Below are 18,532 nucleotides of genomic sequence, written 5' to 3' on the forward strand. Positions count from 1 at the left end.
GGCCCAGTGTTCTATCCGGTATTTTGTCACACCTCTGTATCCAAGTCCCAGCGACCGATGGTTCACTTTTCACCTTTGTGTGTCTCTTTATCCCGTCTTCATCGTTTCTGCTCCACACTGTACTTTCCAGTTCGCACTGTGCACTTTTAAATACACTCTGCACGTGGGGTCATTATGCTTTATGTCCGTGTTCGGACGTTACAGCAACACATGATTTCATTCTGTCAAGTTACAAAAACAGGTAAAGTTTGTCAAACTGCATGTCAGTAAGTGTCAGCTAAAGGAATAAACATTACAACTTTAGCAGTACAAAACCCAATTTTACTTCTCAGATAATGTAAGCGGACTGTGGGAAATAATGACCATTCTTTCAAAACATTTTTCTTTCTTTTTTCTTGTTGTTCTTTCAAAATGCACTTTTGCATCAGCACACTTAGTGCGAATTAAAAACTCTGAACAAACTGGTAAATGGCCAGAATTCTAGCATGTACCAATGAAAGCATGCATTTAAACAGTGAAATGAACTAGGTTGTCAATACCTGTTAGGGGCTGTTTGGAGGAAGAATATAAGAAAGATCGGCATATTTCACTGGCTCAGTTTCCCCGGTGTTAAAACTGAATGAGGCCTGATGGCGACAATGCAGAGCCGACCTCCCGTGGCACGTTATTCAGACATGGGACAAAGAGGCTGTGATTTTCATTGAGATGGCATGGATTTCGTCCAGCTCACACCATTATGTCCCTCCACCGTTACTGCAAGCGCTGGAGCCTGGACAAAAAGCCCTTTGGGGCTGTGCAGCCCCTTCAATGCAGTTCAGCATTGCGGTTGGGCCCTGATAGCCTTTTTCAATATCCGCACCATACAAGGAGCTGTCCTGTGCTTATTCACCCCACTAATCTTATAGGTTGTCTGGGATCCATTTTAGGCATTATGTCGTTACATTAAACATTTTTCTGGTCAGCAGGCTCATTTAACTTCACACACATAAAAATGCATTGAATTGATAGTGGGTCCTAGTCAATACTTACAATTTGTAAATGTCAGTGAAATCTATAGATTGTAATATTATACAGAGTTACTTCATTATTTCTATTTAACCATAGAAATGTAATAAAAACGTTTCTAAATGCTTACATTTCTACCTCTATGCTAAACTGACAAAAGTGAAACCTCTCCTTCTAATGCAAGAACTAGAAATAATGTGACAGAGTATGTTGTCCATGTAGATACAAGCAAAAATGCAAGAAGGAACTGAAATCAAACAGTCTTAATATATAAATCTGGATATTTAAGATTTGGCATAACATGTTGATAAGGTGGGGCTTGCTTATTTAATTTACTCATCCCCTCCCCATCCACGGTGACTGGTCCCCCACAGACATAGCTGCCCATTGTGTGTGTTTCCTGTGTGAACCTGTCAATAAATACTTTCAGCTGTTTACCTCTGGAGTCATTTTATTGTATTTATCTGATAAAGGGATACATTGAAAGGTAGATTTACATTGAAGAATGTACTTGATCGATTTCATATTAATACTTCAGGTATTTATATAGTTAAAAACAGAGAGAGAGAGAAGGAAAATTGTACAGAATTTTCAAGCCTGGAAATCAAATGATTAAAAAAAGACGTTGATATTTATGAAATGATTTAACAAAATTAAAATATAAACTTCCTTGTTTTTTTAAGCTGAAGTTTAGCAACTTTTCACTACGCACTGTAGAGCTGCATTACTTACACAGGCTTGAGAATTCTGTGGTGAACCCCCAAATAATGTATTTTATGTTTTCTGAATGGAAAGTGCAAGTAAACAGCAAAGAGAAAGCACTCAACAGTCTTTTTTTAAGAGGAAGGCATTTTCAGAAGTGAAAGAGTATTCAAAGGTCAGCTACTGCATGGATTTACTATACATCGATGACTCTGTTTCACCCTATGAATATGCAGGAAGACCTATAATGCAAAAGGAAAGGCGCTGCCCTTGCAGACTAGACTTAACTCTGGTGAGACCTGATGTGTAAAGTGAACGGAAGTCTGGAGTCGAGCCCAGAAGTCCGCTGTGCCCACCATCAAATGGAAGCGAATGCCTTATCATACACCGAAGTAACAATACACATTTTGACAAAACTCCAAGGGCCTGTAAGATTTTGGGCTGATATTACAAAAAGAGAAACTTTAGCTTGACATTTCTGTGGACTTGGAAGACAAACAACCGTCACTCTCTCTCTCTCTCTCTTTTGCTCGCTCTCAGACACACATATATTTTTTTCTTCTTTTTTTAAAAAAAGGACTGAACAGGACTAAAATAGGAATTGCACTGTTGTCAGAAAATAAAAATAGCTACATTTAACCTCATTCTGTATTTTAAGCGAAATAAATACATAAATACATAGACTGTTTTATTTTTGTTGCAACTTTGCATACTGTATATTTCACTACATGATACAGAGTATTTCATCAAATTTGCTTTCAGACTGAACCAAGCCAAGAGCATGTGGTGTTTTGTATAACATTATGCAAAATGATGAAATTTTAAGCGCTATGAATTTGTGTGATTATATTTGTGATTTTATTCCTTCTTTAGTCCATATTTGTGACTCAGTCAGAGCTGAGTTTCGATTTTTGACTCTGATCCTGTAAGAGTGCTGCTTTCCACACTGCTTTTCCTGCTATCGGTTACCTTGGTTTCAAACGATATTGGATCAGCTCGTATTATGTACCTGAAAGAGAGAAACAGAATTGTGTCCATTTGATAAATAGTTACAGTTAACTGCTAAAATTGTTTTCACTCACAACGCATTAAATGCGGCAAAAGCGTGAACAGGTTTCCAAATCAGCTGCATGAACCGAATGTCAAAGATGGAAATAATATATATGTTTGTGTGCTGTTAAGTTACTACAGGTAACGTTTGTCAAACTGTAGGTCAGCTGTTGAAGTACTTACACAATGTCATTAATTTCCAGTCTTGTATCAGGAGGGGGGTTGATTAAAACATAGGAGTGGGTGCCTTGATTATCTTCCATTTCATCTATTAAAAAAGAATAGTGTAATTAATTGAGAATTCAGTGAAACCCAATGTTTTTGTATAGAGATGCTGCAAAACTCAAAAATAAATTATAAGTATTAGATTCTTAAAAATCTGTCTTATGCTGTAAGTAAAGAATAGATCATTTCAGTCTTCAGTTGTGATATATTAATAGATGCACTCAAGTTGTTCAAAGAATGCTTCCTTGCCTGTGTAGCACACCAGCTGCAAGGTACAGGATATCTCCATGTCCATGTAGCGTACGAGTCACAAGGTGGACATCATGTTCACGTAGCACATGAATCATGAGATACAATATACATCCAAATTCATGCAGTGTCTGAATTGTGAGGTACAGTGCATCTCCTTGGATGTGTAATGCATGAGTTGCTAGGCTACACTGTGCCTCCATGGCTTGCCTCATCTTCTCCACCTTTACCCATACCGTACGCTCCTGCACAAAGGCCCAGGGTCTTCATACGGTTCTTCACCAGCTCTACCAGCTCCTGCCTCTCTGATCGACGGCTCAAGTTGAGTCGCTGCTGGCTACCTCTTTCCCCGGCTCGGCCGGCATGGCGGGTGCCCTTCCGGCTCAGTCTACGAGCCCATTGAACGCTCTTCCTCCGAAGAGGAGGACGTTCCGTCTGGTCGCTGGACGTGGAACCACGGTGACCATGGTGACCACTCGACAGCTCCTTTGCATCCTCACACTCATCCACATTCACAGAAATCTGGGACTGTGTTTTTTTCCCCAAAACAAAATGTGGTCAGAGAAGATAGCAAAAACAAATTTTGAGGCAAGTTTTTTAAAAAAAGTTTTTTTTTTTTTTTCCCCGTTTTCATGGCTATTCAGTTCATATAAATAATTCAATCATTTTCATGCATTTGAATTATCTTTTGCAACCATTTGTCAAAAAAACACTGTAATGTGATATACAGCTAAACTTCTAAACAGCAACAAAAAAAGAGTTTTAAATTGATTGCTCACAGCTATTATCAGTAGTGGCAGCTGTTTGTATGGTCTATCAAGCAGAATACCAACTAAGATATTGAGCTAAATATTTTAGACTTGGAAATCCAACTTAATTTACTTACACTGTAAAGATAATTTATGGAAACACAGCGTTGGCGCATTGCAAAACTACACTGTGAAAAGGTTTGGGATGAGAAAATAAATGTGTTTTGACGGGCTTAATTAATACTGAAAATGCAATAGACAGACTCAATCAATAATGAAAAATATGTTGCCTCCATCTCTGATTCATCAACCTCTGAATTAAAAATCCACGTCTTTTTCCATGAAAATAAGTCAGCAGTTATATTTTCTCATATTTTAAATGCATGCCAGTTAAAATGAAAAATATTTTCATTAAAAAAAAAATCCTTTCCATCCTCTCTCTGTCCATGAAATTATGTATCCTGCCTACTGCAATGATAAAGGTGTTATAAAAGTGTGAATGCATTCACTCTACAAAAGAGAAAAAACACAAATGATTAACACATGTTCAAAAATGTAAACAAAAAAACAGCATTAGTGCAGGGAGCCAGCCACAGAAAACAAAGCAACTCATAAAATTCATTTTTAGTTTTTCTGAAGCATTCTGGAAGATAAGGAAGGGCCACAGGGTCTGCTGGGTTTTTTTTTTTTTCTTTTTCCGGAACTTCAGCTCTTTGTTACATGATTGAGGTAAAAAACTACTATATGATAAAGTACTTGGGTTACAGCTCACCTGATGTTTCAGGTGTATAAGTTTACTCCTGCAGGAGCCCCAGACAATCAACCAATCAATTTATTAATAAAATAAAATAAAATGAATGCTGTCCACAAAATGAAAGTGTTTTGCAACTATGCCCCTGATCACAAAGAACTATGTGAAAATATGAATATGAATGGTCAGTGAGGTTGAGAACTACCGTACCGCTGAAGGCGCTGCTTTCTGGGAGTCTGTTCTGTAGATCCCAATGGGAATATCGCCACTGGAGGAGCAAAGCTTCTGGTACAGTCTGCCATATGTCCTGATCCAAAGATCCTCCTCTGCAATTTTCATCTGATAGTGTGTAGAAAGTGCTCAAATAAACACAAATACAGCACCGTATCATGAGTTTAAAATGCATACACCCAACATCAGAAAGAGTGCACCCTCAGTAGCTGCGGAGAGAGCTGACAACACAAGTGATGAAAAATAACGAAACCGAGAACTGCTTTATTTCTACCACATTTGCGGTACAAGATAAAATGTCTTGTTTTACAGTAACTTCCCAGAAAAGGAAAACGTGTGAAAAATCCCAAACTTACAGCACAGAGAAATCCAGATCCAGGGGTGGTTTCCAGACCAAGCAGAAGTCTTGTTATCGGAATCATATAGTCCTTGACAAATGACTGCAATAAAACAAAAATCAAATCGTGCAACCACTGTATTAAATCTGGCTGTGAGCTCCTCTGAGCCTATTATTAGAATACATAATTTGTGTAGTTGATGCCTCTTATCAATGGCTGCTTACATAGTTTAGATTCTCCTCATTTATTCATCTTGTGATGAATGGAAATAATCCTTGTTAGGGACTTTTCTCAGATGAGTTGAAAGGATATAAGACCTTCCAATGGACTGCCAATTTTGAAAACATTATTGATTATGTCGTACCAATAAATCCACTTTAGCCAGACTCATTTATATTTCCAGAAGCGTGCAAAGCACCGGCACATTCTCATTAGCATTTTGAGCAGAAAAAAAGGGGGGAAAACTAATTAGGGACAAGCATACATAGCACACACCCTACAGCAGGCCTATACATTAACGTTTTTCTGCAGTCTGTGGTCTATTACACTGCGCAACAGTATCCTTCTGTATATCCGTTAACAAAGTGGACACTGAACATTTGTATTGATCGGATACTTTGTTTTCAGAGACACGTCACGTGTTTATGTTTACGAAAGCTCGCTGCTTTCCTGCACGGCAAAGTGAGGTTATGTGGAATCGGGAAAGTCAGGGTTAGGTTATGTGTAGCTGTCACTGTGTCTGCGCACGCAGCACACACACATTAGTGAGAGCAGCGGGGAACAGGCGCGCACACGCCTTGCAACCATCATGTCACCTCCAAAAGTGGACTACAGTACACCAGTCATGCACACACAATCCATTTACAAATAGGATTAGGGTGCCTTGCTCACGAAAGCTTTTAGCCCCTGTGGACACCGGGGCTACGCACGCACGCGCACGCGCACGCGCACAGGGTATAGACTATCAGCCGGAACATCTCGCTGCACCGCCTGCACAGAATTGCGTCTGCGTGCGTACGTGCGTGCGTGCGTGCGTACCTGCGTGCGCGCGCGAGAGCGAGCGAGCGACACGCGCGAAGGGGGTCGGGGGGGAGCCTGCCGATTCAAATATTTTACGTCACACATTCTACAGGATTCTAGAGGAATCTCCTCGATTCGCCAGGGACGCGCGTTTGCGTCGCGTGGACCGCGTCGGAAAGTTAACGATCGGGGAAGAATCCGATTGCGCAGCTGCGCCCCTGCGGTGGAACTTGGCCTGACACACATAGCGAGGATGGGAAAGGCGACAGATCAATTATGCATTATTTCCGGGTCTCGAGGTGCTGCGACAACGAAACACTTTGAGGCCAGCTGCTTTCGCTTGGTGTCCCGCACCAGTGCCGCAGAAGCATGCACACACTCTCCTCTCACGCACACAGATGTTTAATGGTGTCTTTTTTAAGATGACTGTTTATTTTTTTATCGATTTTTGAGAGACGCCCACACTTTTACCTGACCTGAGCTGTTTTCTGCTTTATTAACTCCCATCACTGGCGCACCAGAACGACACCCAGGTGCATACTTGCAGGGCCATATAAGATGAATTAAGAACAGCACGACATAACACTATATAAGTGCTCATGCTCAGGACTGGTCTGTGCGGATAAAATACAGCAGTCCCCCATTATCCGCTGGCGACATGTTTCGAGACCCCCAGCGCATGCCTGAAACCTTGGATAGTACCGAAGCCTATATACTATGTTTTTTTCCGATACAACATACATGCCTATGAAAAAGTCTAATTTATAAATAAGGCACAATAAGAGATTAACAACAAAAACTAATAATTAACTAATAAAAAGGTCCTCATAAGTATTGTTTTTTTTAATAAAGTTTTTTATTATTATTTTATAGCATGACAGTCGATCTGATAACAGAGGCTACTAAGTTGCTAACTGGCGGGTGTACGAGACAGCTGATACGCTGGACAAAGGGATGATTTACATCCTGAGGGGGGACGAGATTTGATCGCCTACCTAGGACAGCGCGCAATTTAAAACTTAAGAATTGTTTATTTTTGGAATGTTCCATTTAATAATTTTCGAACCGCGGGTAACTAAAACCGCGGATATGGGGGCACTGTACACGACCTGTGCACCTGCTGTTGCTGAGTTAATCTAATGACTAGATTTTATATATATACATATATATATATATATCTTTTTAAGCAGAGAACTTGTTAGATCCTTGCGGAGCAAAAGTTAAAGGGGAAGGGAAGTGTAGATCAAGGAAAGGTCATAAAGTGACAATGTAGTCGTTTGTGGGTGTTAATACACATTGGGCTACAAGAGGGCATAGGATGAGAACACATTTACCTGGTAAAGAAGAGTGTCCAACATGCTGATGCTGAACACTCGTCCAGCAGCAAACGGCAGCCGAAACATAAAGGCCAAATTGGAACCTTTCTCGCGTTCTTTCTGTTAGAAAATACAGAAATACATACACAAAATGAAGAAATAAGAATTCGAGTTAACTGTTTTGCGTAAGCGACCACAGAGCCCTCTAGTGGTCCTTGAAAAAAACACCACTAACAAGATGGTAAAATATCATCGAAAAATGGAGCAAATGTACCATGGTCATATGTTTTTGAGCAAAAATTTATCAACCGCTTGCATAACACCAAACGCAAAATCTACACAAAGATGGTATTTATAATTCATGGGATTCTAAAGCTTATATTTTTTGTTTATTTCTCTGAAGAGCCACCAGATGGTAAATTCTGAGAATGGAACAAATCTGCATTTTGCATTTTAAGATTCATCTTGATCGTTAATTTAGCAGTGCTGGAATATGCAATAGCATCTGTTTAACAGTATCCTCATCTTTTCCTCAAAGATGACAAATGTCAAAAAAAAAAAAAAACATTGCGAGGCATTGAAAAAAGAGAGCTAAGTAATCTCTTTTGTCCTGTTCAGAGGAATAAATGGCGATGCAAGGGAGAGAAAAGAAAAAACGCATAACAGCGCGCCCAAGATGCAGCGTTTTGTACTTTTCTTACAATAGGATGACAAGCGAACGCCAGCCGGCCAACATCCAGGAGACTCCCGAAATTGCTCTGTGTCTCCATTGAGTCAACCCCACAGGCCGTGTGTGTGTGTGTGTGTGTGTGTGTGTGTGTGTGTGTTTGTGTGTATGCGAGAAGGGGGGCAGACGGAAGGGATCTCCTGGTGCCTTAATTGCCTATCTAAGACGCTTGCTTGCGGGCAGCCTGTCGGCAGGGGGGAAAAGAGCTGATATTTCTCTTCATAGCTGTCGCTCTTATTGGAATTAATGGTTTCAATAGAGCCTCACACAAAGCTTTGAGGTGTACAGCACTGCGTTTACAGTAACAGCGTTTAAGAGGAGTTGACTCTGGCAGAATGGAGACGGAGTGCTTGGGGAATAAGGTTCCGCGCCTCTCATGCCCCAACTCCAGGCTCACGGCACTGGCTATAAACCTCCCCTATATAAAAAGACACAGCTTTGCTGCTTATCATTAGTTTGTTACGTAGCTGACATTTTCACCCAATGCATCCTGTAGTCCTCCTGCAACATCTGGTAGTGAAGTGTGTTAGGCTGCTGCCTTTAGACCCAGAAGTTACAGGTTCAAATTCTCCTACACTTATAATATCCTTGAGCAAGGTACTTATCGAAAAATTACTCCAGTCAAAGTTTCTTTTTTTTAAAATAAATAAAAAAAGCCCAACTGTACAAATTGCAAGTCACTTCGGAGAAAAGTGTCAGCTAAACGAATAAATATAAACTTCACCTATTTATACACCATTTAATAAGAAATGAAATACTAAATAATTTTAAGTAAGAGATGCAGAGTCCTAACAGATCCACCAAGCAGCTTTGTAAGGCTGTAGGTGATGTAGTGGCTCGGGCCATCGCCTTACAACTGGGGTTTGAACCCCCCTCCTGCTGCTGTGCCCTTCCTTGAGGTACTTTGAATTGATACACTAAACTTGTCGGAGTCTATGGATGATAAATTATCGTGAGTACTGCATCTTACTATAGTATGCATACATTATAAGGCACCCTGGACAAACATATCAGATAAATAACCGTTAACAGTAACTTTCCGAAGGGTCTTTAACAACACAGTGCCACTTTCTGTCTAAATAACAGGGTGGAGCGACTACACCTCAAGTGACGGCCTCCTTGGGTTGCCCTCTCGCTTATTGCTCAGCTATGCAGTATACTGTATTCTGTATACACCTGCGGGGGGTGCAATGGCACGGCAGATTTGGCCAGGTCCCGCTCTCTGGTGGGTCTGGGGTTCGAGTCCTGCTTGGGGTGCCTTGTGATGGACTGGCATCCTGTCCTGGGCTTGTCCCCAACCCCTCCAGCCCTACGTCCTGTGTTGCCGGGTTAGGCTCCGGCTCCCTGCGACCCCGTATGGGACAAGTGGTTCAGACAGTGTGTGTGTGTGTGTGTGTGTGTGTGTGTGTGTGTGTGTGTGTGTGTGTGTGTGTATACCTGTCTTAGCAAAGTAATTCATGTGTTCTGACACTAAACAGGAAACTTTTCAGAACTCTTTCATTATCAGATGTTCAAAGACTTTATTTTCTTTGAAGTGTGAAAAAAGTCGAGCCTTTGGAAACTATGAGAACGCACCTGTTAAACGCTTTCTCTGTATAATTAATGCATTATGCATTTGATGTCGACCGAAGATAGTTTGAGCCGAGTGATCCGAGCTAGGTAATATTCATAAGGCTTGCTCGTTCGAAGCGCCAGAAAAAAATGTCTCTGCTTAAACTCGGAGGGTTGCTTACATGGAGCCTTTGCCGCAGAAATAATATGCATTATGTATTGTGTGGGAATTTCCTATCGCTGAATGGGACGTGCTAGAAGTGCTTACCTGTGTTTGTGCTCTCTCTTGTTCATATGAGTCTGATAAATAAGCACAACATCTCCTAATAATGGGAATAGTAATTGTTATTCTCACATATACCATATTTGTTCGGTAATTAAGATGTTTTAAATGTGATTGATTTTTGTGGACTTTTTTTTTTTTTATTTCCCCAGTGATACTGAAAACAGAAATTGTTTTCTTACTTTTTCCAGTTTAGAAAGGGCCAAAGAGAAGCAGTCTTTAGCTTTGAACTGCATAAATCTCATGTTGGCTGGATGTGTGAGTTCAGTAATGATATTGAGGTTTGAAAATAACCTGAAAGAGAAAACCAAAAGGCCAAAATCATTTACAGATGTCTAAAACAGGTAAATACTAGTACACGTGACAAATATGCAGGTAAATTAGCAAATATGTACTGTAAGAGCTTGTTCATCAGTGCAATAATCCTCAATTATTTTTCATAAGTGCAAGATACACAAAATAGGTTGGAAAAACATTTTCAGGGTTCTGTCAAATTTCGTGACGAATAGCACCGTGTAAGATATGATATATAAATAAATAGCTTAAACAAGAGTGATTATATGAGTCTTGTTTCTCTAGTCAGCTGTAGTGGGTTCAGCAAATATCTGTAGCCTGAGTGCTGACATCAAGATGATTTATGACTCTGGATGCAGCACATCTCCTGGAGTGGAAAAAACCAACATTGCCATCTACTGCTCACTTTAAACTGCAGCCTCATCAGAGCGTTCACAAGATTTCCAGTGTGTACCACTGCAGATGTGCTGTTGACACTGACGATGGGTTCACTGAGCATCATCTAGGCAAGTTCCCCTTTTTTTCCTAACATTCGAACCAATCAGTGCAACACCACATACCTGATTCAATCTGATGTTTATCAAAGTGATGCAAACCCAATATACTAAGTGTTTTCCTTGCAAAGGAAGTGTTTCCAATGGAGTGTGACATCTTACAAGCTATTATGCCGTGCAATTCACTGGTCTCTCGAGAATTAAATTCACTGTTCCGATGTGACAAGGTTGCCAGGGCAACAGGCACACCAAAGACTGCCTTTTCTCCCTTAGTTTTCTGCGGTTGTACGCCCTTCCTTTTCCATACGCTGCGTGTTTTCCAAATGCCATTCATCTGGCTAACTTGCCTTTTTCATTTTCATCTCCAACACAATTTTTCTACTCTTTCTAAGAAGTATTTCTTTTTTTTCATATTATAAAAATTATCTCATGCAAACTAGCTATGCCATTTACATTTTTCAGGTGCGCTGACAAAATATGCCATTTAAACTTTAACAAATTCATCCTCTATGTTAAATCAGTTAAAAGGCTTATTTAAAACTCAATCACTAGACACAATAGACCTTTCACACAGGTTTCAAAGCACTGTTTTCCTCTGAACTGATATAAAATAAATAATATTTTTTCGTGGCATCTTACCTGAAAAGGGTCTGAACATTGACGATGGTTTTGGCGTCAGCCATGTAGTCTTCTTCTGCGCTCATTGTGCTCTCCTTGTCTACAACCACCATGTTAGCAGCAAAGGATACACCGCAACGCAGCACATCGTCTAGGCTGGGACCAAACAAGCAGCACAGATTATATCAAAGACATCGGGGAAGGCCAAACTCTGAATGTCAGCATTCACAAAGGACCAAATGGAGTCCTACTGAGAAGGAACAGTATCCTGCAATTGGTTTAGCATACATTTACTACTGAATACATTGCAAGATATACTGGGGCGATCAAAATATTGGCAATGTATGGCAAGGTAGAACAAATATCTTGTAGGGCCAATGTTTCACTTCTGAGCCACTTCAGTCCTTGTACAATACTATGTAGGCAGAAATCCGGCGCTACATTAAGTAGGATGTTGGCGCATTCTTCAAGAAGGAAAGAACATTGTTCTTTAAGGGACAAAGGAAGTGGAAATGTGCTCCATAATTTACTTTTAGATGTATTTATTCAACTGCCACTTTTCTCAAGTGACTTACCGTGTGAATCCACTTAGAATGTTTTACCCAAATGTACATCTAAGCAATTTTTGCTTTTTCAATGAAGGAAAAGTACCTCGCTCAAGGGTACCAGAGCTAGAGGTTGTATTTGCACCTCGGTCCTTTGAATGGAGGACAGCAGCTCTGACTGCTATGTCACCTCCTGACCCATGAGCTTCCCATGAAACTTCAGAGACGTGTGTCATGAGCAAAGAGGCCATGGAAGTCATCTGAGTTCACCGTGGTGTTCCTGTAACCACTTGCTGAACCTGTTCAGCAGAGCGTATAAGATTGCCAGCAACTTGGAATATGGGAAATGGTTGCACCTGGTTGCTTAAAAAGGCTCCATATTTTTTGGACGTTATCAGACCCGGCAGAGCAATCACTGGACCCAATGACTCCCATGTGATGGCTACCAATATTATTACAGATCCATCACTATGTTTAGCAGTTGGCAACAGACAGCTGGCAGTTGGCAACAGACAATGAGGGTCATCCAACATAAATCCACCCAGACGTAGGAAAGTGAAGTGAAATATGACTCATCAGACCATATTATTTTTTTTTTATCACTCTGGGGTACAGATTTTGTGTTCATTATTGTAGGTTATGCACATAATTCTAGGTCTTTGCACATTGACCCAGGATACAAACGATTTCCAAAACACACTCTTACTATAAATATCAGCTTTGTGAAGCTTAGGCATAATTTATATTCATACTGGGTCACCAAGGTGTCGATTTACTTTTGCAGCCATTTTTTGAGGACTCTGTTATTTGTTTTCCTTTCTGATTTGCCTTGTTTTGCAGATGCTACCACCATTGTTTTCAACGCTTTTACTACATCACATTATGAAAACAGATTTTAAAGTGTATCAAAAGACTTATCTTCAGACTTTTTTAAGGCTGTCATATAGGGATAGAATTTTTATTCAGGTAAATATGACAATCATTCCAATGTTTTTTTTTTTTCTTTTTTTTCCCCAATATGCAATATATTCAGTTTAAAACACATGGAAAACCAACTGCAATAGTTAATCAAGCGCTAATCTCTGAATATTTGTTAACAAAGCACTGATTTAAGCAGAGTTGCAGCTATCTGAAGCCATTCCCAGGGAGGTGCAAGGCAGGGCACAGCATGGTTAGGATGCCGTTCGGCCGCAGGAGATTTGCACACATTCTCTCACAGACTCAGATGCTATGAGCAGCTCAGATTAATCACTTCACTTCAGTAGGATATGTTTAAAACATGGTAAGAAAACTGAGCATCCACAGAGAACCATGCAAACACAGGGAGAACATGCAATCCACACACAGGCAAGAGTCCATGTATGCGAATGTATGTACGAGGAAAGATCTGCATGCTTTTACATACACGAGGAAGAAAATATATTTCATACATTTCAACGAAAAAGAATATCGAAATAAAATAAGATATATTTCTCTTGTGTGGGGATTCATTCTACTTATTAAAGGTTTAATCGAGAGTATCCACAGTGTGCATGGTTAGAAATTGCAATAAGGAATAAGGGTAAAGATTGTGATGATTGGCATACTGGTGTCCCATATCTTTAATAGTTTTTGCAGTGCATTAGATACCAAATAGTTCAACTCATATTTCAGAGTGATTTCCATGCTTCAGAAATCTCAAAGCAGAGAGGCACCATGAAAAATGAAGAAATGTAGGTCCCCTAAAGTTGTGTAAGTGAAGCCAGGTGACTGGGTGACTGGTTCAATGGCAAAAGGGTGGTTTTTGTGGTGGGTTGGGTGGGTCAAAGGGTATACTGGGACAATGTTGCACTTGCAGAGCAAATCTCATAGCAGCAATGTGTGGAAAAGTCAGCATTAAGACTAGGTTTCTGTTGGCTAAAGCTTTAAATCATTTCTTAGACTCTGCGATCAACAGTCTCTCTCTCTCTCTCTCTCTCTCTCTCTCTCTCTCTCTCTCTCTGTGTGAGAGTGAGGTATCAAAGCACAACTGCCAAATTTTAAGGTTTCTAATGAACTGTGTGGCTTCACGTGGCCTGCAATTTTAGCTATTACATGCATGTGACAATGTGATTAAGACAAGATTAAACGGTGCTCAGTTCTGCTTTTAATTATCTTCCCCCATGAAAAGAAAAAAGTACATAGGAGGCTTCATTATGGTATATGTAGAAACAGTACAAAGGACATGTGGGACCACCATAGAACAATCCATGGTTGTGAAGTCTCTGAAGCCATTTTGACATATTCATTGTTGGGTGATAAAGTAGAACTGAAACCATCATAGTTTTGCTCTATACTGGCCTCATTTTTTACATAACAGTTAGGTATCAGGAGTCAATATTAGTCCTCATTGCTTAACTAACAGGGAGTCCTGTCATGTGATTCCTGCTCATTCCCATGGATCATCACACACACACACACACACACAGTCTGAAGCCACTTATCCCAAGCGGGGTTGCAGCAAACTGGGGCCTAACCCAGCAGCGCAGGGCTGGTGAGAGGAGGGGACACACCCAGGACAGGACACCAGTCCATCGCAAGGCACCCCAAGCAGGATTTGAACCCCAGACCCACCAGAGAGCAGGACTCAGCCAAACCCACTGCGCTTTCCGCATCACCGCACCCCCTATGCATCATATGAGTGTCTTTTTAAATTGTTTTCACATGATAGTAATTTTGTTATATGTAAATATTTTCATTTGGAAACGCTGTTTCCTTTTGTCCAATGTCCTATCACTAACGAGGAAAAACACAGGTGAATTTAATGAGGATGCTGTTGGAAAGAATATGGCAATTCCTTCCTATACGGCAAGACACCGGACTGTCCGCTCATTCCAGTATCCTGCGACCCGAAGCCTGGTGGCAGACAAGTTTTACCTTCTGTGTTGTGCAGCTGACCTTTTTTTTGAAAGTTATTTACAGTTTTTATAGCTATGTCTTTTGAGCACTGCAGCTGAAATATCCTTGCACAGGAATACTATAACCAGTGGCTCCTAAGGGACTTGAAACAGCAACCTTTAGGTTAAATGTGTATAAACGTTCTACTCCATGCCACCACAAAATTATGAGTATTAATACAATTAGTCCCACACGGGTCAAAATAAGGAATGAATTAAAAATCTATGATTTGCAAGGCACTCGAGGAACTTGACAACAGACCCTACCCTGTTCTGAAATATTTGTTGAACCTGATTTATTATGGACGCAATAAAAATTTTACAGTCAATGAACCAGTTAAACACATTGGAGGAACAGGCGAAATCTACACTTGCGTCTCCATGTTAAGCAAACAGCATTAGGCAGATTCAGTGAAAAGCAAACATTTATGCGATTGCTAGCGAGTTTTGGGGGCACGTTCTAACAAACGGACTGATGACTGACTTAATCCAATTGCGGCAACCCTGTTAGATTAAGGTCAGCCCAGGGCCAACACAATTATTTTCTCTGTTTCTTTTCCGTGCGCTCTGTACTTTAAAGCGTTCCATTTAAAACGGAAGCATTAAATGTACCACGCTGCAGACCAGCAAGGTGGCTAAAGGGAGCAGCCTGGAGCGTGAGCTTCTGCTGGCAACATTACATTAGTCTGGGCATTTTACTGTGACATTAGAAGCTCAGTCGGTTGTTTCAGACCCCATTTTCATGTATTCCAAAAGTTCTGTAAATACGGTGGTGAGGGAATGGGGGGTGGGGGATCAGTTTTGAATACAGACAAATTAAGATTGTGTTTAATTAGAAATTCAGATGTTGCTCGGCTGGAAAATTGCCCCGCTGCCTTACAGCATCTCTGGGATGCTCACAATCTGTCGCCTTTCTGGGCACACACTGGCGGTAAAGACTTTCTGAAGTGTGATAAACATCAATTCCACCCAAGTCACAACTTTCTGACAAAGTCATGTGAACTTTTGTAATACACTGAAGGCTACATAACATTCCATCATTTTAACCTTGGTTATTATGGTACTCTTTATGTGTGGGCATTCAGGGTAAATCTTTTTTCTTTTTTTCCTCAGAAGGCCATCAATGGTCTCGCTTTCTGTTCAGTTTACAAGTATTTATTTAGGTGATCATTTTCTCCAGAGGGACTTACAGTGTTATCTTACCCATGGTGATGTACCCATAGCATGGTACTATAACTGTATCAGTTCATGGTAAGTACCTTGTTCAACAGTACAGCCCACAGATCCATGTTTATACCATCATCCACAATGGCAGAAGCACAGCGCACTGTGGACTTGTGTCTCTCGCAGACATACCATTTCCTTCGGACCACAATCTTGCGTCACAAAAATGCAGCGAGCTTGTGGGTGGCCTTGACACATGTCTCCCACTTATTGTGCATCTCATATGGCTAACTGACTATGGCCGAAAAGCCGGAGCGGACACCTCGGTGCCGTAACGCACCGTCACCAAACACACGACAACACTAATGGGCGCCGTGTGCCGACACAACACGCAAAAGGGCTGAATGACCTCAAGTGAGAGGCCTTAAGAGAGCTGATACTCTCCACACACACAAATAGGCACAGACGCATACACACATTGCACTGTGCTTTGGTGGAAATCTTTATGTTATTAATCTATAAGACTATGGACCTTACATTTGTAACAGGTAATACCTTGTGTCATCAGGCATCATCAGCCACAGTGTTAATCTTCTACATGCAGCCTCTAACAGATCATAGAAATTAAATTAAAAAGGCTACTGTCTGGATGAATCTGTCACACTGCTATGTGGCTAAAAATCTGATAACTATTTAGTAGAATTTTATCCTAACATAAACTAAGTACTGTGTCTTGCAGAATGAAATAGATACCTGGTGAAGGCTGGGATTTTCTAAAAAAAGAACATTATTATTTTTATTGTTGTTGTTGTTGTTACACATTTGTATTACAGTAAAAAACAATAAAACAAGGGCACAGCCAACAAATGTATGAAGCAGATGTGATAAACAATGGATCCTTTGACTGTGGTTGCCATAACTGAGGAACAGCTGTTTAAATACCTGGATTTATGAGTAAAAGAAGGTACTTAACCCGATTAACTAAAAACAAAGTATAAATGTATTGAAAGCTACTGCCTCCAAATGGATTTGGTTTAAAAAAAAATGATAGTTATTAAAATTATACTTTACATAATCTAGTCAAAGTCCATTGTCTATCAAAAGTTAAAAGAAATTTTATATAAATACTTTTTTCTTTTAATTAAAGAAAAAAGCACTACAAAAAGTGTAAGCCCATACACTATGCTGAGTGACATACTTGTCAATCGAGCCGATCGTGTAGTAAACCATGGGAAACCAACAGATTGCTTCAAGAAAGTGTGTGTCTGGCCTAGAAATTGAGCAAGAACACATCATATCTCCATCTAAATTCCAAAGCGTCAAAAGCCAACATCAGTTTCACAAGAAAGAGCACAAAAACTATACTTTTTATTGCCATTAAAATGGTAGGACAGCACACTTGATAGCTGGATATCTATCCTTCCCTGTGCTTTTCTCACTTTTTCCATTTCCATTGCTTTTTGGCATCCAAAATTGAACACCCGCTCTAAGAGCCGAGCATTACTTCTGTTTTTTTACCGCTGTTATGAAATGAAATATACTTACGGGTTATCGAGTAGTAGCACGATCGGGTTCAGCTCTCTTTTAGGTCTGAAGTGCGCTCTTAGAGGTACGATGAAGTTGTATAGGCCGTTCCCCGCAGTTTCGGCAGAGACTATGACAACCTTGTTTTTGAACCTGTATCCTCTGGCATCTTCACAGCAGTTATGCTTGCAGCACTAAAACAGGAGGCATGCATACATAAAAATATAACATGCCATAACTTATTGAGTGCACATGGGCACGCTGTATGCTTTTTTGCACCTGATCAAGATTTTTATTTAATTTCCAGAAACTGTAGGACAAAACGGATTAATTTCTGTTATTAATTCTGAGGTTTTCAGTAAAGAATTTCTGTCATTTCATTTTACCTTTTCCAGTCTGAGACAGCAGAATGGCGTTCTTTCCTTAAGTAAATGGCAAAAAGAGGGAGAACTTCCAATATAAGGCAGATTTGGGGGATATCCTTTGACATACCTGGCAATAAAAAGAGCGGTTTATTTGATTTTTATATTGTCCATCTAATATTTACTACACAAAGAGCATGTTCCAATTCAGTATTCTTTATATCTGAGTTTTACAAAAATACATGCCAAAATACAAAAATAGATGCCAAATTCCTTCCGAATACTCTAAAGTGTTTGGAAGGAATTTGGCGTGTATGAATATTTTCATAGATTAGCCAAATGAAAATTATTTCAGAATATTAATCTATGTATTTACGGGGTCTTTTCATGCTTTATATGTTTTAAAAGAAATGATCATT

At 40.1% G+C, this 18,532-nt stretch overlaps 1 protein-coding gene across 2 annotated transcripts in view; it reads right to left on the reverse strand.

Annotated features, from left to right (window-relative positions):
* Positions 1-1,289: 1,289 nt before the first annotated feature.
* Positions 1,290-18,532, reverse strand: part of kcnt2a (potassium channel, subfamily T, member 2a) — a 39,937-nt gene continuing 22,694 nt past the window's right edge. For both annotated transcript variants that reach the window (XM_018753585.2, XM_018753584.2), the window contains exons 19-28: positions 18,138-18,243; positions 17,773-17,945; positions 11,625-11,759; positions 10,380-10,491; positions 7,655-7,756; positions 5,319-5,402; positions 4,942-5,070; positions 3,468-3,759; positions 2,941-3,025; positions 1,290-2,716 (exon numbers count right to left, since the gene is read on the reverse strand). In XM_018753585.2, the coding sequence (XP_018609101.1) occupies positions 2,599-2,716; positions 2,941-3,025; positions 3,468-3,759; positions 4,942-5,070; positions 5,319-5,402; positions 7,655-7,756; positions 10,380-10,491; positions 11,625-11,759; positions 17,773-17,945; positions 18,138-18,243 (1,336 nt within the window). In that variant the 3' untranslated portion in view covers positions 1,290-2,598. The remainder of the gene's footprint in view (positions 2,717-2,940; positions 3,026-3,467; positions 3,760-4,941; positions 5,071-5,318; positions 5,403-7,654; positions 7,757-10,379; positions 10,492-11,624; positions 11,760-17,772; positions 17,946-18,137; positions 18,244-18,532) is intronic.

The sequence above is a fragment of the Scleropages formosus genome, chromosome 3, assembly GCF_900964775.1.
Source record: "Scleropages formosus chromosome 3, fSclFor1.1, whole genome shotgun sequence".
Taxonomy (NCBI): Eukaryota; Metazoa; Chordata; class Actinopteri; order Osteoglossiformes; family Osteoglossidae; genus Scleropages; species Scleropages formosus.